Below are 22,797 nucleotides of genomic sequence, written 5' to 3'. Positions count from 1 at the left end.
CCTTCCGGATTTAGACATGGTGGTATTTTCACTCTTGGGCTGTACCCAGGACATGACCTGCTGGGTTGGGAAATATATTGGCTCATGTTTTTAATCAAATGAAAACAAAAGTGTTTATACTTTTTTTTTTTTTTTCTGGTATCATGTTAAATAGTTGGCATTTTAAACAAATTGTAGTACTTGGTTAAGGTGGTGCATCATTTGATACACTCTTCTCAGATCCGCGAGGGTTTAAGAGCGGAACGCTAAGACACTTGGATTGTTTTAGCTGGTCTTATTATGCTCTGGATTTTGTGTGTTGCTAACTCCAGTGCTGGTGGAGAGGCGAGACTGAATTTCCCTTGAAGATGTGTTAACTTGATCTAGAGGTCCATTCTTTGTGAAAGATTTCTTATCATCTTACATGGTTCTGTGTTAGAAATAGCTCACAAACACTGATTCATACTTGACTTGTTGATGCAAGGGGGAAAATGACCTCAGATTTCAAGGAGTAACTGGAGTCCCATTAATTCTTATTGTATTTTGAAGAAAACCTTAAGCGACTAATCTGGAAAAAGATTTATGAGGATAGCTGTTAATATGTGCATCTCTTGCTTCTTAATATAGGAATTCCTATTGTTCTTTTGTGGGTGGAAACCTACTCTCCTTACGTGTCATTCTTTCACATGCAAAAAGTTGGGGGGTATGCCCTTGTTTACTAAGTGTTGCTTCGAAGGATTGTCTACCTGTTACAACTAAATATAGCTTTTATCTCCAAGGAATGCGAGGCTATGGATTTACGCGTTTTTGGTTCCATCCATCTCTGTTCTCCTGCCATCGCGTAGGCTGATGTGCAAAATTATTTCTGATCGAAATATATAATGGCATTTGCTTATGACGTTGGTCTCATAATGACCATATAGGGAAAAGTTAGGGAGACTGTGATGATCCAGTCTTCTATATGCACAAAGCACAAAGGGACATATTTGGGAGGCTGAGGAAAGGGGTCCTGTGCTGACATTGCCGTGCTTACTAGTGAGTGGTGCAACTTAGCAAATTAATGAGGGGCCGGGGTGAACCTTCATCGCCGTGACAGGAGGAAAGGAAGATCTTGGGGAGGGGCTGCTTGTCTTCATTTTGCAAATGTTGTGCGAATTGGAGGTCGGCTGTGTGATGAGTGCTTGCTGATCCCCCCCACCCCCCTCCCCATGCCCTGTGTCAACCGGAGGGAATCCGTCCTACCTGGGAGCCAGTTTACCATCACGGTTACTGCTACTCCCTTACTATTGGCCCATCATCTTCACCTGTTACTGAACTCACGTGTGTGTGCCCAACACTCAATGAGGCCAAACAAACTGAAACGTTGGAGTTTGGTTTATTGCAAGCCATGCGAGGAGATGAGTACATCGTGCTTAAAAAAAACAAAAAACCCCGAACTCCTTGAAGGGTTTCAGCAAAGCATTTTGAAAGGCAAGGTGAGGGAAGGGTGTGGTTGGTTGTTGCAGACTTCTTGGTGTCAGACTTCTTGGTGTCGGGAATCCTTTGTTCTTGCCGTTGTCTGTGTAGGTCAGGTTGCCATATTCCTGGACACCTCCAGCAAGACAAATGTTATTCTCTGTTCTGCAACTTTTGTCGCTCTGTGAATGGACTCTTAAAGTTCAGAACCCTGAGAATGAATGGGTTATCCTGTATATTTCAGGCTATAGGCAACGTTCTTTTATACAAAGTGCAGCGCCAGCATGACGAAGCTCAGGCAGCAGAGCACAAAGGTTAGAGCAAAAGCATCGGGTCTAACATGGCGTCAGATTTGTTCTTCCCTGTTACACACACAGGAGCATGTGCATAGCAATCATCTGCATCCCATCTTCCTTTCTAATTGTACTAGAGGGAAACACCATTGCAGACCTTGTTGGAGGTGGAGGGAGGTTCACGCTCATATGACTTGCGCCTCCTTGTTTTGGTTCCTTTGGTTCCCTGCGTTTCTCATCTTTTCATTTGTTTGTTTGTCTCCTTTCAAGTGGAAGAAGACACAGAAGAAAGTTCAAGATCAGGAAGAGAGTCTGTATCCACAGCCAGCGACCAGCCTTCCCACTCTCTGGAGAGACAGATGAATGGAAACCAAGAGAGAGGTGATAAGACCGATCGGAGAAAGGAGAAAATGGGGAAAGAGAAGAAGAAAGACCGAGACAAGGAGAAGGAGAAAATGAAAGCCAAGAAGGGGAAGCTGAGGGGCTTGGGAGACATGTTTAGGTAGGTACTGACCGACCGCGCCAGCCTGTCCCCGACCTGTGGGTACGAGGTCAGGGAAGGTACACGTTTGAGGACGTTGTCTTTGAGGTCAACCGAGATTCTTCTCTGCCAGCCTTTGCTCCTGTGTTTTTACTTTCTTAAGGATTTCACAAGCGCTATTTCAGACCCTTATAAAGGGGCTGAAAGATGCTATCTTGCCAACCATGTAAATAAGTGTTGAGAGGAAGGCCAGCCTTAGCTGTGCTGGAGAGTCAGAGCCCAGAGAGACAAAGGGCCCTCACAGCACTGTTTGTTCTTTTGTGTGTGTGAACAATGGTTCATTGTTGAAATTCAACATCCTGCTCAAGTTAGTGGTAGCTATAAAGGTTCATTAATAACAAGTCTCATAAAAAAATGGTACAAATAGAGCTTCAATTAAGCTGTGTTGATTAATTTAATACTTATTACTTCAGTCTGTAAAGATTTCATTAAACGTCGTCTCTGGCTGTTTCCTGACAGTTGTTTTTGTGCCCCTAAATTATACTCTAGGATTACTTAGCATATCATTTTTTTACAAATCATTGCTACACAATAAAAGTGACAAGTTGTTCAGAAGTTGCTCCGAAACTCTCCCATAAATGTTCATCTGAGGTGATTTATAATATTCAGGTATTTAATGTTAAATATAAAGATGGCTTGATTGTTCCATAAATTAAACCTCTAAACACATCAAGATGATGGTTTAAAATTGAAAACAGACGGCACAGCCACTTGACTCCTCAAAAAGTAGTTATGAATCCCTTCCTTTTAGCTTTTTTTCCCCTTTAATTGCAAAATGCGAACAAGAATTTTTATTTTCCTAGAATTTCCAGATTTACGGTCCTGAGCTTGACCTCAATAACTCAGGGAGCTATAGATAAGTCAAGCCCACGAAGTCAAGGACTCAGGCCCGGCCTGCAGGCTCCACATACACCAGAAGTGTCCAGTGGAGGTCTGGCTAAGTCAAGTGCATGGAAGAAGTAAACAGTAGACACAGATAAGACAGAGCCTGGCCCATCAGCAGTATCAGCTTTAATTGAAATGCAATCGCATGTCCGTCTTCTCTGCTTTAGAATCCTGGGATTTGCATTGTTTTATATCAAAGTTTTTCTTGTTTATATGTTGCTCCTCCTGAAGGCATTTTCAATCAGATCGTCTCTCATCATTACATTCAGTGTCCAGGAACCCGTCAGGGTGAAATTGCTCCAAGTGCCGCTTTATTTCAGGTTCTGGGTTAGGCAGGCGGCTCTTCGTTCCATGTATGCAGACTGACAGCTCATAATTGGGCACCTGCATAAGGCACAGAAATAAGGCTGTTGCCCATCACTTAACATGGAGGGAACTTGCACCCCTGTCTTCTTTAGGTGAGAGACTATGAAACGGGAGGAGACTTCCTCTGGGATGCATACATCTGGCCTGGAGTGCAGTCTCACTTCCGGGGCCCTCCCTTCCTGAGTGAAGTCTTACGAAAGGCTGAGAGCTTGTAGGTTTCATTCATCAGCCAACATTTATCTGACAGAGACAGAGCTCTGCTGTTCTCATGGAACAAAAAATAAGCAAACTTCTAGTTCGCTATAAATTATTTTATAAATTATACATTATTATTATTATTATTATTATTATTTTCTGTAACTTGAAACTCCAGAATAAGAGAGGCTTTGTGGTAGAGTTTTCTCTTGGGGGCCAGAGAAGTGGAGAATGTGGGCGACATGGGGAAATTTATATCGTTTTAAAAGGACCCCATGTTTCGCTAAAAGTTCTGTAAAACATGATGATTTCTCTGAATCAAATTCTATAGATTACACCTGTAACCGGTTGTGAAAGCTAGCTTTGTGATAAAGAAGTCGACCCATTTGTAACTTCAAAGGCCTGTGTATCCTTGAAAATCACCCACTGTGTTTAAGTGCAGGGACGAAAGGATTTTCTAAAAACATAAGCTCGGAGTCTCCCAGTGTTTCAGAATGCTGAGAAAATCCCAAACGCCCACACTTTTCTGGGATCGAGTTGCTGGAGGTGGCCCGTGTTAGCTTGGGAAAGCCAAACATTACGTTTTTTTCAGAAATTTTGCCAACTGGTTGTTAAACCCAGCCGGCACTAAAAATCAGATAGGTTCTACAAAAATCAAAGGTGGTTAATACTCAAAACCCATCACTTATTCATTGTTTTATGACATTTGATTATGGGCTCTACTTTTGAGGTTATTTACACCCAGTGTATCGGCTCAGGGCTACTAGTCCATGCTGGAGGCTTAAAATCAGCCATGTTGGGCATACTTAGACCCCCGGAAGTGTGTAAATTGCACAAAACACGTTCCTTTTTCTCCCAGGAGAGTGACGCACCATCACATGGAGAAGGCAGATATATCCTAAAAGGTTGCCGTATCCTATCTAGTTCCTCCGAGTGTGGCCGTGTTCTATTTGGTTTCTTTTTGGGAAGTGGTTGAAGCTTGCTGAATATTGCTCCTTGAAAATGAGTTGCGAATTCTCCATTAGATTCACATAAGCTCTCTGTTTGTCTATTGCTTCTTAATCCTTCACACCACTGTAATATGTCTTCAGTCTTTGCGAAGACTTAAAGCATTGTTAGGTTTTTAAAAATATTTTTTCCTCCCTTCCATGCCTACTGGATCTAATTATTTGAGACTAGTTGACTTTCCAGTGAATTCTTTTATGTTTTCTTTTTCTTTCTTTAAATACCAGAGGGGAATGTAGTAAGATTTTAAAATTAGGCTCTTCCTACCTCTTTGTTCTTTGGAGGAGAATAGAATGTGATTCCCTTAGCAGTGTTGCTTTGAAACAGCTTAATCAAAACGTGTATGTGCATATCATTTCTTACAGTCCTTGGTAAGGAGATGGTATTTCGCTGCCCAAGGTAGGCTTGAGGTGCAAAGCATGGGTGTGTATGGCGGGTTGGTGTGTTGTTGTGATTGGTTTCTATTTCTTGGGTCAGTTAACAGGAAAAATTCAGGGTAAGGGATGTTAGAATTTTCAAGTCTAGCTTTTTAGGCACATGAACTTTTTTCTCTTCGGTCACTTGAGGGAATAATGCTATGGTTTCCTTCGAAAACAGACTCACAGGGTCTGCTCCCCACTGTCCCCCTCTTTTTGCCCCTTAGACACACGCACTCTGGTCCTGCCCCTGTAAATTGTCTGTTATTTTTGGTTAAATTTGATGAGGGCTAAATGGATGTACTCTGTTTAAAAAACTGTACCAGAGGAAACCACAGCACATCAAGTAGGTATTTTTATTCGTTGGTATATACAGGCGACATGGTTTTCTACTTCACGCGTTGAATGGTCGTCACAAAAATGATTTCATGATTGATCAACAGCTTTAGGAAAGAGTGTTGTGAGTTCTATGAATCACTCCTCTGTTTATAAATTATGGAGTATGTGAAGTGCGAAAGCTGCCTTAATGCACGTTTTAAATCACAAATTTAAATCTAGAAGGAATCAAGTAACAGACGTAAAGTGTTTCGTGTCTGTATGGCTTTCCTCTTGTATGTACTACATCTTCTTTTGCACCCAAGGAGCTCCCATTGCCTTAATTAAACTGGCTTTGGAGCCGAGAAGCCCGAGTTTTCTCTGTGAAACAGGGAACCCTGACTTGTGGATGTGATCATTGCGTGTGAAAGCGCCGGGCAGAAGGAAGGCCTGAAATTTTGCCTTTGGAAATGTCTGATTCTCAGAAGCGTGGCTATTCACGTTCATACTATAAAATATTCCTGAGAATTCTGCACTTTTATGAAATCGTCACCAAAGAGGGAACCCAAGTCTATACTTGGGAAGGAGAGTGATCTAGTGTATATATTTCAAATGTGTCTGTCTTTAAGGGAACGCGACATCATTGCTAAGTAACATATTTTTGCGTGAGTTTCCACCTCCAAAAGGAAATCGTGAGATAATAGAATCCCTTATTTGGATAATACTTTCAGAGGGCACGCATTCAAACTTAGGTATTCCCCCTTCTTCAGCTCTAGAATAAGTGAATTACATGTTGCCTTGCCTAACACATTAGAATCATTCTCTTTCGAATGTCATGGAATCATCTCCCTCTGAAACCGAAGGTTCCTGGACGTGACCCCACTCACACCTCGGGCGCTCTGCGTGCTGTTGTGACAGGTGACGGCCAAGAGCCTGTCACCCTGGACCACCACCGCACAAGTCCTGTTGCACTGTTACCATTAAAATGGAATCCTCCAATTGCATGTCAGATGAGTCCCTGGATCCCTGCAGCATGGTTTTTATTCAGTTCTGTGCGAGGACATGGATCATTTAGTTTGAAACCTTGTTTGGTTGAAATCAGATACACTGCCCGCTTTCCCGTTTTTAGAATATAATCGTGTTCCGAACCCAGTGAACACGATCGGATTTGAAGCTTGATGGTGTAGTTTGCATTGCACCTTTTAGGCTTTTGAGAGAATCGCAAACACGCGTCGTGGTTGCTCCCTTACCTGTGCTCACTAACCGTGTGTCTGTACCGTGTTTCTCGTTTAGCCTGGCCAAACTGAAGCCCGAGAAGAGATGAGCAACAAACCAGAGTCCAAATGTCTTGGGAAGCACATATTGCACAGTTGTTTTGTTTTTTGTTTTTTAAACAAACAATAAATTTACTTTTAATGAATTCTTAGTGGCTGTTGACACATTTTGTTTACGACATCAGCAGTTTTTTTTTTTTTTTTTTTTAATGACATCAGCAGTTTTGATGGTTCCGTAATCTCCGCATCAATCCATTTGGAACTTTTGGTTCTTGATTTCAAGCTTGGGGGTGTACTGCTTGAGAAGGTGTCCCCCCCCCCCCTTGGCTTGGCCCCTTTTCTAGAGGAAAACCATAGTCCTTGCTGCTGGTGGATCCAGGACTCATCAGCGCCACCCATGGGTGTGGGAATGGGTCTCTGGGGAGTACGTCACGTACCAGTTCAGTTTTGTTGTGCGACACGGTGGCTGGGGGGGACCCAGGCAGGTGGAGGAGTAACAGCCCAGGGGCAATGAGGTGTGTGGGTTGAGATAGTCACCCATCGGTTGATGGACAGGTGGCCCAGTTCGGAAGGGACTTTGGCAAAGCTTCGCTCCTTGATGGGTTACACAGTTTAGATAGAATTGGGGTGGGGGGGTGCTGGGAAAATAGATACCTGTGCTGGGGACGGCTGAAGCAGCAAGCTCTTCCAGGGTGAAAAAATAGAGAGACTCTGGCAAATAGTAACCATGAGGCCTGCTGGGACCCCAGAGAGTGAGGGCACACACCCTTTTATGGAAGTATTTCTGGAAAGAGCTTCCTGTCGGCTGTTGTGAACACAGATGTGAAAGCGCACGTCGGTGGGTCTCAAACTGTCCTTCCGTTAGAGCGAAGCCTTCGTCCCCTCGGTATTTCAGAGAGGTTATATAATTAGCTCTGTTCCCAAAAATGGTCGAATCGCCTCCCACTGGAAGAGTAATGTGAGGATGAAAAGGAAAACCGTTTACTACATGGTACTGTATGGGGGTGGGTGCCTGTGAGAAGGGTTCACCTCTGCTCTGACCTGGTAGCATCGGCACCCTCTCCCCTGTCCCCTCCCCGGCCAGGTGAGCCCTCCTGTGCTGCAGGCAGGAGGCACTCAGAACAGTGTCGTGTGCTCGGGGGCCCGTGGATTTAGCCTTGGGTCTGATTGCCCCGGAGATGAACGTGACCGTTTCTTGTTGGTAAAATCAATGCAGCCAGAGAAGGCTGCTGGTGATTCAGGAGACGCAGTTAAAATCCAGGTGTAGAAAATGATGCTCATCTAATGAAACACAGGAGCAGTACTTTGTCCTGGGAAAGAAAGGGTGGGAAAGAGCCATTTTGCACCGTTTTGTTTTCTTGTTTGTCCTCTGGACAGGGCACAGGTCCCGTTGTCTAAGGACACCTCTGGGGTGGTTTCCTAGGAGTAAGTTCTGAATTTGTAAATCCCATCTTTGAGATACGCTGCTTTTAATGTGAATGGAAACAGAGGTCCCCTTTTTTAAAGCGGAAAATAAGCGCCAGACTGACCTGTTAGCAGACACAGCTCTGCAGCCGCCCATGGCACCCTCTGCCAGGATGCTTCTCATCCTCGTTAGAGGCGGAAGCGGGGAGCCTTTGACATCTCCAGCCCAGAAACTGACTGCAGAGGGAGTGGAGGGGCGCCAAGCGTGACGGCCGGGCCTCGCTAAGACCTTTGCTGAGCTTCTTTAACGCTGCTTTTCCAGAGACCCACGGCCTGAATACAGAATGCAGAGTGTCAAAGATGACACCTACTTGATAGTCTCTGTAAAGCCAACCTTTTCCTAAAAGAAATTTTTGACAGTTCTGAGATGCTAAGTCAATTTCAATACCAGACTGTGTGGAAAATGGAATCCTTTTTTCTGCAATTGATGTGAAAATTGAAGGCTAGCGACTACTCACTCCTTACTAACACACGGGGCAAATAAATAGCATCATGCTATTGAGAAAAATGCACTGGAAGACAAGCTTGGCTAATGACATTTACCACAACATAGATGGGAACTATTCTTTCTGAATGTTTTTATTTGTTACCATTAGAGGCTCTGTATCTTTTTTACCTTAAATATAATGGGTCAAGTACATGTCATTCCTAGATGTATTTTTATCAAGCCACAAAGTATTATATAAAAGTAATTGTTTGATTCTTTCCAACGGTCTTTGAAAGAATTCACTGGGGAAGTGACCTCTTACATAATTGAATGTTGGAGAGTTTTCTTCTGACCTATGTTTAATAATAGCCGGTTTAGAAACAAAAGACTAAAATTGGATTAGGTTTCATATCATTGTGAAATAGCTATGTCTCCTTAACCTTTTGACTTAACATTTTTTTTTTTTTAGGATGAATGAGCCACCCATGCTTAAGCTCAGGCCAAGCCCCAGACCATCTGGTTCTCTTGCTTATGCTGGGATATTATTGCTCCAACAATTCTTTCTTCTCTCTCCTGCACCACGATGGTGGTCTTTCCCCACGAGATCATCCACCCTGCCCCACACCCGCCTTAGAGAAACGTCACCCCACCTGCCCTTCCAACTGCCACCTTTTACCCATCAGAGCAATCCCTGGGATGCATCTGGCTTTGCTGCTTCCATTTTTCCTGTTCTCTTGCACACTGCCATCCATGAAGCCTTCATGCCCTCGGCTCCGCAGCGCCCGTTCTCATCGGGACCACCAGCTGCATCCTCCTGGCGCATCGCGCCCTCTGCCTGGGCTGCGGCAGCGCTTGGACGTCACCCCGCGCTTGTCCGCGATCGCCCTGCCCCCTCCATGGCTTCCTCCTTTGCCAAATCTGGCCACGCCCGGCTTCTAGAAATCCGAGTGCCCAAAGCTCAGGCCTCAAGCCCCTTCTCTTTTCTCTTCTCTGTGACACGGGATGTTTACATTCTTAGGAAGCGGAGCCTCGGGACTCGAAAGTCGGTCTGCGGGCAGAGGACACTCGAATCACCCCCATCCCCGGGCAGCTCCCTTGAACTCTAGCTCTGTAGAAGCTGCGTCATCTCACGTCCCTTGAATGCCGACCAGCTGTCTGACCCCAACGTGCTCCCCTCGTGGCTCACGTGCTCCTCCCGACTGTTCCCCTGTCTTCCTTTCTCACGAGGGGTCGCTCTGGCTTTTTCAGTGGTTAAGGTCCACAAGCCTGGGCTAACCCTTGATGCCTGTTTTTTCCTTACAGTCCACGTCTAATCTGTTATGTAGAGAAGCAAAGGCCCATTTGATCCGTTTTGGACCCGTATCTGTCATCCTGGTGCTTGTCAGCGCCCCCACCCCCACCTGGGTTGGCGGCAGTTGTCCCCCCATCACGTCCCCTCCTCCACTCTCACTTCTGCACTGTATAGTCTGGACCCCACAGCTGGAGGTCAGGGCCTGGCCCTCCTCTCCACCCCTGGCAGCTTGGCGGGTCTTGCAGGGTCGATGCCGAAATCCTTGTCGCTCCTTCCTATTTTCTCCTTCTTCCCACTTCACTCCGAGCCCCCGGCCTCTCTTCCCACAACTGCCAGGCCCAGTCAAACCTTTGACCTCGTCCATCCCCTGCTGGCGTCCTCTTTCTCACATCGCAGGCGAATTCACCCTTGGACCTTTAATATCTTAACTCAAGCATCCCCTTTCCAGGAGGCCTGGCCAGCAGCGCCCCCAACTTGCTCTCCTATGGGGCACTTCCCGCCCCGCCTTTTGGCATTCCTTTTTTCTTTTGCACCTGCCACCCCCTAACATATGCTCTATCCTGCTTACTTGGTTTCATAAGAAGGTGACAGTGGGAGGCTCTGGTAACCCTTTAACTTGCTATATTGCAGATTGCCTGGGGCATCATCGGTGCCCAGTGACTGTGATAGGCTGGCATGCCTGGCCGCCCCCAGGGCACCCCCAGCTCCACTGTGCAAGGCTGCCCGCGGTGCCCTGCAATGGCGTCTGCTCAGAACAGCCTCAACCCATGGCCCAGGAGAGTCGGCATATATGTGCTCCTTGCCCTGTGGCCTTAGGGTGATGACGCTCAGATGTAGGTCTGTGTCCGCAGCCCTGAGAGTGCACGGCAGGACCCGAGAGCCTGTCAGAAATGCAGTATCGCAGGCCCCACCCAGACCTGCTGACATCAGGCTCTGGTTACCAGCCCGGGGGCCCTGTGCATGTTGCAGGTGAGAGGCTGTGCCCTCCCTGCCCGCCGTGGAAACAGGCTGCTTTCCTTCCCTCTGTCTCATTACCACCTCCCAAGCAGAGTTTCTTCAGCTTCCATCAGACCACTGCCCTGAACCCTTGTCTCCTGATCTGCTTCTGGCAAAACCCAGACTCAGATAAGGGGTCTGTTGCATGAACAGATATACAAGTAAATAAAATTGCCAGAGTGAGAGGCAACAGTGCAGGTGAGGAATTTCTTCCTGGAGTCTTTTGGTGGTTTATGAGCAGTGACCGCACCAGGGCAGGGCTGGTGCTTGTTCTCGCCTTTGGGAGATGATGTCACTTCTGAGTCGCCTGTGACTGAAGAGCTGGTCCCCAGAGAGCAAGCCTTTTCATGCTCCTAGAGCTGCATCGTGTTCTTCGGCCTGCTGGGGAGGTGACCATTTTCCCTGCTCCCAGTAGCCGTCATTGATTTAAGTATTTTCTATTACATCAGACTTGCAAACAAGAGAGGACTTGACTTCCAAGTTAAATCTCTCACGTCAGGCAGGCCCCGACCTTCAGGCCAGGGGTTGTGCAGTTGAGAGGTCATCAATGCAAACAAGGAATGCACGTTAGCATCGCCCTATTCATGTCTTCCTGCACCTCAAAAGTCAGGCTCTAGTTGATTCTGTCCCTTGAAGAAGGTAGAACCTTGGTTTTACTCTTCACAATTCTCTGAACGCCCTGGTCCCTGGCCTCCCGCTTCTGGAGGCCACGCCCCCCAGGGCTTAGTTTACAGACAGCCTCACCCCTAGGTGGCGCTCTGGAGCTTCCCCCTTTTCCCTCCCAGCTCCAGGGGGCTGGGATGGTCCTGGCTCTTCAGTGAGGACCAGGCTGGGAGCAGCTCACCTCCTTCGTTTCTCCTGCTGCAACGTCTGTAACGTCTGCAATATAACTTACCTTTCTTCTAGACTGGAAACATCATCTTCTCTCTCTCTCTCTCTCTCTCTCTCTCTCTCTCTCTCTCTCCCACACACACACATGATGATCTTTGGATTTATGTAACAATTCCAGTCCTTCACAAGAAAGAAACTAAAGAAACAACTTCTTATTCTCTGTCCACACCAAGGAACAGAGACCTTGAAATGAACGGAACTGATACAAACTGCCTGGAACGTATCCCTGCTTTCTGTACCAAGCTCCCTCCCGTCTCTGCCCTTCCAGTGAAGGCAGAGGGCTGTCCATCCGAAACTACTTCTTGGCCCTGCTTTGATTTGGGGGGTGACAGGGTGGTCGTTATGACCTGTCCAGGGAGAAGAGCCTCCGCAGGGAGCCCGCGTCCCCTGTCGGTGAGCTGTCCCAGAGCGGTATTCTCAGTAACCCTTTAACCTCATCATCTACCCTGCAGGCAGGTGCTCTTAGCCCCATTTTATGGATGAAGAAACGGAACACACAGGTGGGAGAGGTGAGCTAGGTCCTGAGCCACACAAGTGGGTGAGGGTAGAGTCACTGTGTCTGGACGCCAGTCCCCCTCCAGGGCCACAGTCCTACCCTCTGCTGGGCCACCTGGGCCTCCTCGGCCTCTTCTCGTGGATTCTGCAGCCCCCGGCCTGTGTGGGAGCCGAGAGGTCCATGGAGGTCATCGCCTGCCGTGGCTGCTGTGTGCTCTGGGGATGTGGAACTGAGTACCTTTGGGACCTGGCTTTTGTCCCCGTTTGATTGCTGCTGCTGCCTGTCTGTGGTCCTTTCTCTCCCCAACATAACTCTTAAAGGCTCAGGAATTTTGTTAAAAACTTACCCACCGCCACATCCCCTTGTCCACAGCTGACCCTCAAAGCTGTCTGTACCGTGCGTGGTACAGACACACCAGGGACGGTGATCTTCGAAGGGCCAGCTCTCTGCCCGCTGGCCTCTCTCAGGGCAGCCCCATGGTCCTGCGAGGGCTCAGACCGCTTCCTGGTTCCACATCTCATTTTTCCCTTCCCTTGCGACACACCTTGTACCTCCGATCTGGCTCCGCCGCTGCTGTTTCATGGATTTCCTCCTATCGAAACCATCGTGAGGCCGTTCTTCCTTTCCTGAGAGTAGGTTCACAGCCTCCACGTCCTTTGCCAGCCCTCTGGTGTTCCCTGGAGCCCGGCTGGCTCTCCCACGCCCCACCCCTGCCGCCCAGCCCCGCACCTGCCTGGTCCTGGGATGTGCTCCGCGCCCGGCCCCGCCCTGGCAGGCTGTTCCAGCTCTGGGTCTGGGATCCTCGTCTCTGGCCTTGGCAGCTTCCCACGGCTGCTTGCAGGGAAATAATTAATCAAACTCCTGCCTTTATCACTGATTTTAGCCCCTCAAGATGCTTTCTAGAATTTCAGGTTTCTTTTCTTTCCTTTTTATCTCCTTTTTTTAGAATAGATGGCTGAAAACATTTGAAGTTGAGAAAATGATAGCATTCACTTAATGGATCTCAGCAGACGATGATTCTGGAACAGGTTTAAGAAAGTAAAGCCACTGTCGCTAGGTTCTGTAACGGGGTGGCGGTTCCCCTTCGGTGTCTTGCTAGACCCTCGCAACTGCTGCTCGGCAGTGGCAAAGGTGGATGATCACTGGTGTAGAAAACTGTCCTTTGCGGAGTTCCTGTCGTGGCGCAGTGGTTAACGAATCCGACTAGGAACCATGAGGTTGCGGGTTCGGTCCCTGCCCTTGCTCAGTGGGTTAACGATCCGGCGTTGCCGTGAGCTGTGGTGTAGGTTGCAGACGCGGCTCGGATCCTGCGTTGCTGTGGCTCTGGCGTAGGCTGGTGGCTACAGCTCCAATTAGACCCCTAGCCTGGGAACCTCCATATGCCGTGGGAGCGGCCCAAGAAATGCCAAAAAAAAGACAAAAAAAAAAAAAAAAAAGAGAAAAGAAAACTGTCCTTTGCACACGTGAGAGGTGCCATGCACACCGGGGGAAAGGCGCCTGCCCTAAGATAAACTTGGTTTGAGGTGTCTCCACGTTCAGGTGAGTATAAATGAGCTGTAGACCCCCGGTAGGGAGTCGGATTCCCGCACTTAATGATAAGGATCCTATTGAAGAGTAACCTCCGCTGCTGCTTTGCAGACTGGCGGTGAGGGCTCCAGACCTGGGGCCAAAGAAGCCTTGTGCCCGGTGGCTGGGGCAGCGTGTTCCCTAGATGGTGCCTCTGGCGGGAAAGGCAGTTACCGGATGGGCCGGGCAGGGGCCTCTGACCCTGGAGACTTCCCAAGGCAGCCCCTTCCTTCTCCCGCCATATCCAGACCCACCTCTGTGTCCCCAGTTGGCTGTAGTGTCCTGTGACTCTGAAGCAAGTGCAGTGGGTGTGTTCAGCCACGTACCTGACCCAAGGGTCACCTGGGCAGTGGAATGAATTGAGTGTTACCACTGACCTGGAAAAATTTGTTTTTAGTGATGAGTGGGGAGAGTTTTCCCCCCAAGGTTTCTTTATGGAATGTGTATGAGTTTTTAGGGATTGTGAGGTAAAAGCTTTCATTTGCACATTCCACAAATACTGGAGTTCTGCTGCAGAACAGGTGTGATGCCAGGTCTGGGGGATTGGGCAGGGGGCCATGAGCGAGCCCCCACCACCACCACCCCTGGGCCTCGGGAGAGGGCCTGTGGGGGTTGGGGATTAGAGCCCGTGGACCCAGACCCAGGGAAAGAGTCTGCCTCCTTCTGGAAGATGACCTTGACCGAGATCCCACCGGGGTTGGGAGTTCTGTATCTGAAGGGGCTTCCGGAGGAGAGGGGGATTTGTTATCAGTGGGATCCAAACTCTTTTGATACGAACCTCGGCAAGAAATACATTCCACCTGCAGCCCAGTGTGCAGGTAACTCAGATGAACAGTTTGCAATGTGACCCTTGCCCCTCACCCACGCGATGGATGCTGACTCTGAGAGGCAGCAGAGGATAGAGGTCAAGGGCCTGGACTCGGAAGCAAGATGGCTCGGGTCCAAATTCCAGCTGTGCCCTCAGCAGCCTCGCGTTTGGGGCAAGTTCACGAACACTTTTGTGCTTTCCCTTTGTCAACTGTAAAGTGTGGATAATCATGGGAGCTGCCTCACAGGGCTGCTTGGACGCGAAAGTGAGTTCATATGCACAAAGCGCTTTGGAACCCTTCCTGGCACAAAGAATGCTCTGGGCAAATGCTAGCTGCTGTGGTTGTTATCCTGTAATTCATTTAAAAATGCTCGGTGAGTCCCACCAAATCAACCAAATCTTTTATGCATGGCAACGCACGATTTGAAAGATGCTGTTTACAGGGTAGCAATCCTCCAGCTTTGCCGAGTTGTGATGGGGAGGAGGCTGGAGGCGTCTGGGGGACAGCGTCACCTGTCATGAAGGATTCGTGATGCAGTGGGGACCTTACCCTGAGGGCCTTGGGAAGCCACTCAGGAGGTTGGCTTGAGAACATTCACTTTTTTTTTTTTTTTTTTTATAAAATTGTTACTTTTTAAATTTTATTTATTTTTTTTACAGTTTTACTGAAGCATAGTTCATTTCCAAGGCTGTGCTACTATCTTCTGTACAACACAGTGACCCAGCCACACTCATACACATATCCATTCACTCTCAGATTCTCTTCCCGCCTAGACGATCACAGAACACCAGATAGAGCTCTCTGTGCTCTACAGCAGGTCCCTGTTGGCCAGTCATTCCATAGACCTCAGCGTGATATGCCGATCCCAAACCCCCAGTCCTTCTCTCCCACCCCCAGCCTGTCCCCTTTGGTAACCGTAAGTACAAAATTCTAACGTTTCATTTTAAGAATTGAAAGAGCTGAACCAGAGGGAACGCAGGAACACTGCCAGGTCACGGTTGTAAAAAAAATCATTGCCGAAGATAGATGGTGGTGGCCGAGCAGAGAGAGAGAAGATACGTATTTCTCAGGAGGCATCAAGGGGCTTGGGTATTTGGTCGGATGAAAAGAATGAGAGAGAAAGAACAGTGAGAAATAATTCCCAGGTATTGGCTCCATCAGCTGGGTGGACAGTCGCACGCTGCCGACAGGAAGACCCCAAAGGAAGATCATGTTTGGAGGAAATGGGACATGTTGAACCTTGTCTGCAGGTACACATGGAGGCCTGTTAATCCCAACTGCAGATTTTCACAGAGGGTGTAGAGATTAGGATATGGGGAATTAATTTAAGTAAGTTAGTACCAACATATAACTTTGAGGAGAGATGAATGGGATGATTGAATGGTTTGGTGGACTGGGGGCTCTCACCTTCCTTCTGAGGTGGCAGAGTCTACCACCTCTGTCGCTATCCTGTTCCCTCCTGTGGGCAGCTGTGCACGTGATCAGAGCGGGTGGATGCTGATGGCTCAGCTGCTAAGTGACAATAGGACTCCCTCTAATTTTCTCCCGTGTTTACAAAACAAGAAAAGTCCTGAGGTCAGAGAAATTGCTGGCTTCAGCAGAGCACCAGCTTGAAAACTACCTTGGGTGAAAGTCTTTTGGGGGAAAAAAAAAAAATTGCGACTTTTAACCATTATGACACGTCATCAGGGTCTCACTCTGTATTGCATACATTTTCTGATTTGGTTTTTTCCAGGACCTATTTCCCCAAGATTCATGAGTGCTTCCATTCCCATGACTTCAAAAAAGTTTTTAATAAACTGCAATTTGCAGATATCTTTGTTGTTCAAGGCAACACTGCTCATGTTTTATGTTCTATCCAAGGGGATATGAAATTTGGGGTATGTTCAAACTATTAATGGTTTATATAGACCGTTGAATTGGTATATTGAGCATGTCTGTGATTTTTAGTTCCTTGGTCTTTCCTGAAGGGTTCCTGGCTGTGCTCTGCTGATATGCATCATTAAAAAAAAAAATCTTTTTATTTTTTTATATGCATTTTAATATCATGAATTATTCTTTGTATTCTGCGCTTTATTGCTTTCAAAAACATTTCAACTAGATTTCTTTCTGGAAATATATTTCCTAGGAAAGTGTAGGATTGTATGTATTTCCTGCTGTGACACAATTTTGACTTCTTTTATGTTTTCAGTAACGAGATATTATAAGCTAAGTAATTTTTAAAAAGCAGACAACAAATAGTTAGCTATTGTTTGGTCATAGTTAGAAACCATTACCTTGCTTTAGAAGGTTATTACTAAGACTTTAGATCTGCCGTTTCAATTTTAATGAACAAATAGAAAAAAAATTATATAACATTTTTTCCTATGGAACTCGTTTTTGAAAAGGTCCCATATTTAAATCATTTATCCATATGGGTCTTATTATCTTTACTGTCAAAGTTTTATGCTCTTACTCTTAGAGTAGACCTCTGTCTATTTAGTCTGGCAAAACTCCTTTGAACATTATTTTTCTTGTGCGATGGGAGTTCTATAATTCACTACAGCAGAATTTTCATATTCTTTCCAGGTAGTCTGGTCCATGGTGGAAAAGGGTATTTTCTTCTAGAAGCATCCTCCACTGTCCTGAATACATGCCGCTGAGAGGCAGCCATCTAATTAGAGAGAAACCCTATTAACAGCCAAATAAGATAGTGTGTGAAGGCATCTGCTCTCCAACTGGAGAAATGCCCACATAGCATCAGAAACAATGAGGGGAAATGAAATCATTTCTGAGTCAGGGAATGTTGTTGTCTTATTTTCCACTGAAAAGTCTTTGTCAGCTGGAATGGCGGTGTTGGCTTGAATAGACGACTGGGGCTTTTGGGGGTTCTTGGGGTTCTCCGTTCTACTCTCTTCCCCTCGGAGGGCTCTTGGCTCCCCACCCCCCAACCCCGCCGTCCCTTGGCCCCTGGGGACTGACCGTGTGGGTGATGTCTTGAGAAAGTTAGTTACTGAGAGCTGCGGGGCTGAACCAGTTGAAGTGTTGATGTGAACATGGGATCGTTTTCAAAGAGGTGGCAAAGAAGACAGTCTTCCTTTCTGGTGGGAATCCAGACGCCTGGAAGGAAACCCTCCGTCTTGCCTTCTTATCTCCATGATTTTATCTGTGAGAAGATTGTTTTGATTGTAGCACAGACCCAAGGAATGGTGGTTCCAAGAGGACACGGCTTATTTTTCTCTAATTGAAAAGAAGTGTGAAGATCACCATGCAAGGCTTGCATGGTGGCCCCAGAGTGTCAGCGGCGTCACTGCCACTTTTGTATTCAGCCACCCTTAATACGTACTTATTTTTTAAAATTGTGGTAAAGTACGTGACATTTACCATTCTAATCATTTAAAACTTTCTTAAAAAAATCGAAGTATAATTCATTTACAAGGTTGTCTTAGTTTCAAGTGCACAGCGAAGCGATTGAGTATATGTATTCTTTTATATATAGTTTTTCAGATTCTTTTCTGTTGTAGGTTATTATAAGATACTCAGTATAATTCCCTGTGCTATACAGTAGGTCCTTGTTGACCTATTTTATATATAGTAATGGGTATTTTCCAATCCCAAACTCCTAATTTATCTCTCTCCTGCCCCCTCTCTATCCCCTTTGATAATCATAAGTTTGTTTTCTATGTCTATAGATCTATTTCTATTTTGCAAATAAGTTCATTTGCATCTTTTTTTTCACATTCCGCATATAAGTGGTATTATATGATTTGTCTTTCTTTGACTGACTTGACTTCATGTGGTAATCTCTACCTCTATCCATGTGGTTGCGAAAGGCATTATTTCATCTTATTTATGGCTGAGTAATATTCCATTGTCTGCATGTACCACACCTTTACCCATTCATCTATTGATGGTCATTTAGTTTGCTTCCATGTCTTGGCTCCATCTTAACCATTTTTAAGTGTTCTGTTCAGTGGCATTAAGTACTGTCACATTTTTGTGCAGCTGTCACCACCATCCACCCCCAGAACACCCCAGAACTCTTTTCATCTTATAAAATGGAAACTAAGTCCCCTTTTGTTCTCCATCCATGTTTGCAGCAACCACCATTTTAATCCGAATTCGACTGCTCTAGGTATTTCATATAAGTGGAATCATGCCATATTTATCTTTTTGTGACTAGACTATTCACATAGCATAATGTCCTCAAGGTTCAAACATGTGGTGATCTGTGTCAGAATTCCCTTCCTTTTTAAGACTGAATAATATTCCACTGTATGGATAGACCACATTTTGCTTATCCATTCATCCACCCACAGACATGGAGTTTGTATCCACCTTTTGTCTGTTGCGAATAAGGCTACTATGAACGTGAATGTCTTTACATGAATTTCCGTCCTCGTTGTCACTTTGTGGTGACCACTCTAGGTGTCTTGTCAGACTTCTAAGCAAGAAGAAGCAGGATAGGGAAAAGGCAACTGCTGGGGTATGGGCAGCGGGTGGGGGCAGCCCCTTTAAGGACCTTCCTAGAAGTGCCACCATCAGTTTCTATGAGTCAGAAATGAAACCTAACAATGATAATCAAATGGTTAATGTGGACTGCGTACTCTTAGGTGCCAAGACACTGTGAATATATAATTCATTTAATTCTCAAAATAAATGTCTGATGGCGGTCGCATTTTAGCCGAGAGGTTCAGTGAGTTGTTTGAGCATACTGAATCACATAGGTAGCGAGAGGCAAAGCTGGGGTTTTGACCCAGGAATCTGGCTCTATTGCTAGGCTCTTAACTGTCTTCTGTTCCTGTTTTCGAAGGAGGCTGGGGAAAATAGATTTATCACCACGAGGCATATTCTTCTCCCTCCTAAATCCAGCTCTACTTGGAAAGAGGAGGAGGGGAGTGGATTTGGGTAGAGGCAGCGAGCAGCCTGCCTGCCCCTGGGAGCTGCCTCTCCACCTCCTGGTTTCTGAAGCCAGGTGGCCTCCGGCCTCTGAAACTGCAGCTGCTCCATAGCACTGGCCCACCGGCCACCCTCAGTCTGCTGGGCTGGCCAAGACCCACCACCACCAGCCAGATCATTTTGGCTTGACCAAAAGAATGGGGAGTAGACCACAAATGCTGGAAAACCTGATTATATTGCCCCTTGAAATGGTGACAACCTTCCCTTATTGGGAGCCTAGAGGAGCTGGCTGGAAATGGAGGAGGGGCTGAATATATAGATATTCTTGTTAGAAAACTGTATCTGTTAGCTATTGAGTGATGATTTCTGCCAGCCGTGCACTGCCTGTTTTTTCATTTTTTATAGTTAGTGTTTTTATTATTATTTCATAGTGTCGATTGCCACTTACCAAATAATCCGTGTCATTCTGGTTTTGGAGTTCAAGCTCTTGTGAGTGTTCTAATGTCAATTGTACAACTTTGGTGCTTTTTTAGCCCACTGACTGCTGTGGATGTATTTCTCAAACTTATTCTAGGGTTCCAACTAGATCTTGTTTCTGGGCCTTAGATGACCGCCTGCAATCAGCCTTAAGCACTTCTGTATTAAGAGCTTTCCTTCTTTAGTAGCGAGGAAGTAGTTGTGAAACAAATGGAGCATTTATTGAGTGATGACCAGTTGCCTTCTCTGTCCTCTCAGTCCGCTTCTTCATTGTAAATGATGAGGCTGCCACATGGAACTTAGCTGTTTGTCTTAAACCCTAGCCTGGTAGTTCTCAGCCCCCAAAGATTTGCCCCGTAGGAGATGCTGGCCCTCCTCTGACTTTTATGGTTGTCACAAGTGGAAGGGGGTGCTACTGGCATGTAGTGGCCTGTTATGCACAAGAACCCCCTTCCCGCGCACACATAGGATTATCTGACCCCAAATGGCGACGATGCCAAGGTCAAGGGACCCTGCCCAGTCTCAGCTGTAGTCCAAGATGTCTTTGAGTTGCTGACCTTCAGGTGCGTTTACCCAGATGCCTTGGGGTTTTGTCCCTGCTTGTCCTCAGGTCCCTCCATCAGTGGCACGTCTCAGCCGTCATTCTGTGTGAAGGACCCCTGCCTCAGAGCTAAAATTACATGGACCACTTGCAAGTGTTTACAGTCTAGTTCATGTTCCATGTTTTAAGAAGCTTACATGGTGATCTTTCTCACAGTTTATTTTGAATGTTGGTTTCAGTGCAATAAATAAAGATTTTGCTCTGCTTCATGAACTCTTAATGTGTAAATGAACACAGACCTTGGGGGCGTTCAAAGGAGTTGAGGTCAGCCCAAGAGGGAGAAGCGTGTTCTGTGGTGGAAAGAATTTGGGGTGTAGCGTTTGAAGCCCTCTCTTCCCAACGAGCTCTGCCACCTCTGGCGTTTAACCCGTCAGCCTCAGGTTCCTCACCTCCGCTTTCTTCCCATTTCATTTTAAGAACAGAATGAAGGACTATGTGTCTGGAAACTTTTCGAAATTTTAGGGTGCTGCACCTCTGTCGGCTCCTGTTATTCGTTAAGTTCTTTTTACCTGGGCTTTCCTCCCCTCTGAATAATTATTTCTGCTTTAGTTCTAAATATTCTGAGTGCCTTTGCTAAGAAAGATGTATAGTTTATTTCTGTCCAGAAATATGTGTGTATACATCCTTGTGTGTGTGTGTGTATGTGCGCGCGCATTGTTCTCAGTGAGGTCAGGTTTATTAATATCCCATGATTGTACTAATTTAGACCAGACAGGTTGAACTTCAGCCCAGGAAAAAAGCCACAGAGTAATCTGCTGTAACAGCCGCTGTACCTGGGGTGACTTGGGAATTTAAACCGATGCGAGTGGTGCTGGCTCTGGCTCCAGGAGGAAACACAAACACTCACGTGTTCCCAGAGCCCCGCTTTCGAGGCTTGTGCTGGCCAGAGGGTCGTGGACCACACAGCAGGCAGTGCAGACACGACAGTTCTCTGGAGGTGAAAGTGAGAGGAGTTCCGAGCCAGTGCACAAAGCTGCAAGTCCCCTCCTGGAACCTTTGCTGAACTCTGCAGCCAAAGAAGGGACGAGGCGGTGGTTGGCCATTTGTCAGGTTTCATATCCCCATCCCAGGAGGGGCGGGCTGATGGGAGGTGAGACCTCAACATGTTTTCTCCTCCTGAGCCCCTGTCATTGGATCCCTGGACTCATCCCAGGATTATGGATCCTACCTCCCAGCGGGGTTCTTACCCACAGCTGAGTCACACAAGCACACAGTGCCATGCATCCTGGTGGAGTAAAGCACGGGCATAGAAGAATAAAGAATCTTCTAGAAAAGAGCCATTGCCATTTTTGGGGGGGTCACATGATCATCTTCTGTATGTATCAGACTTGCCAGGAGCCAGGTGTGTCCTGCAAGAGCACTGCTTTTCACCCAGTACGTCACCTTGGGCGCTTTGTTCTTTATGAGAGTGGCGTGAGTCAGGTGGAATAGGTGTGGGCGCGGAGGCCCCGGGAGCCGCAGCCTCTGCGGGCATCGGCTTGCTTTTCTTGGTCTCAGAATTAGGTGCGGCCCCCGCAGCCCTTGGTAATTTGCCTGCGTAGCCCTATTGGGCCTTAAAAGAGCCTGTCAGCTCCTTCCTGTTACACTGAATATGCAAATCAACTGAAAGATAAAACATGGAAAGCTCTGCCTCCTAATTGACTCTGCAGAGGGCGTTCTCAGAAATGCGCATCCACAGAAATTGTTTTCTATCATCGACAGAAAAAAGTGCTGACTGACACCTTAACTTTACAGATAATGAGATCTTTGGGGAAGTTTTAATCTCTCAAAGTTTCTGGGAGCTGTACAAAAAGGCTGGTTTTTTTTTCCTCCCCTCCCCTCAAACTCCAGTGACCATATTCTCTTTCTCGGCTGTTTTCATTTGCTCTGTCAACACAAGAAGGGTGAGAGTGTATTTGAGGGTCTATAACTCAGCCTCTCTGATCAACAGTCAGAACATTGAATTTGTTTTTTTTTTTTTTAATTTATTTTTTATTTTATATTTTTTGGCCTTTTTTTGCTATTTCTTTGGGCCACTCCCGCGGCATATGGAGGTTCCCAGGCTAGGGGTCCAATCGGAGCTGTAGCCTCCGGCCTACGCCAGAGCCACAGCAACGTGGGATCCGAGCCGCGTCTGCAACCTACACCACAGCTCATGGCAACGCCGGATCGTTAACCCACTGAGCAAGGGCAGGGAT

At 46.7% G+C, this 22,797-nt stretch overlaps 1 protein-coding gene across 1 annotated transcript in view; it reads left to right on the top strand.

Moving 5' to 3' along the window:
- PARD3 (par-3 family cell polarity regulator) overlaps positions 1 to 22,797 on the top strand; it is a 632,416-nt gene that overhangs the window by 430,406 nt on the left and 179,213 nt on the right. The window contains 1 exon segment of the mRNA XM_021064231.1: positions 1,998 to 2,229. Within this exon segment, the coding sequence (XP_020919890.1) occupies positions 1,998 to 2,229 (232 nt within the window).

The sequence above is a fragment of the Sus scrofa genome, chromosome 10 (genome assembly GCF_000003025.6).
Source record: "Sus scrofa isolate TJ Tabasco breed Duroc chromosome 10, Sscrofa11.1, whole genome shotgun sequence".
In the NCBI taxonomy this organism is placed as follows: Eukaryota; Metazoa; Chordata; class Mammalia; order Artiodactyla; family Suidae; genus Sus; species Sus scrofa.
Note: the sequence above shows the minus strand (reverse complement) of the source record. Positions and strands in the feature narration are given on the sequence as shown.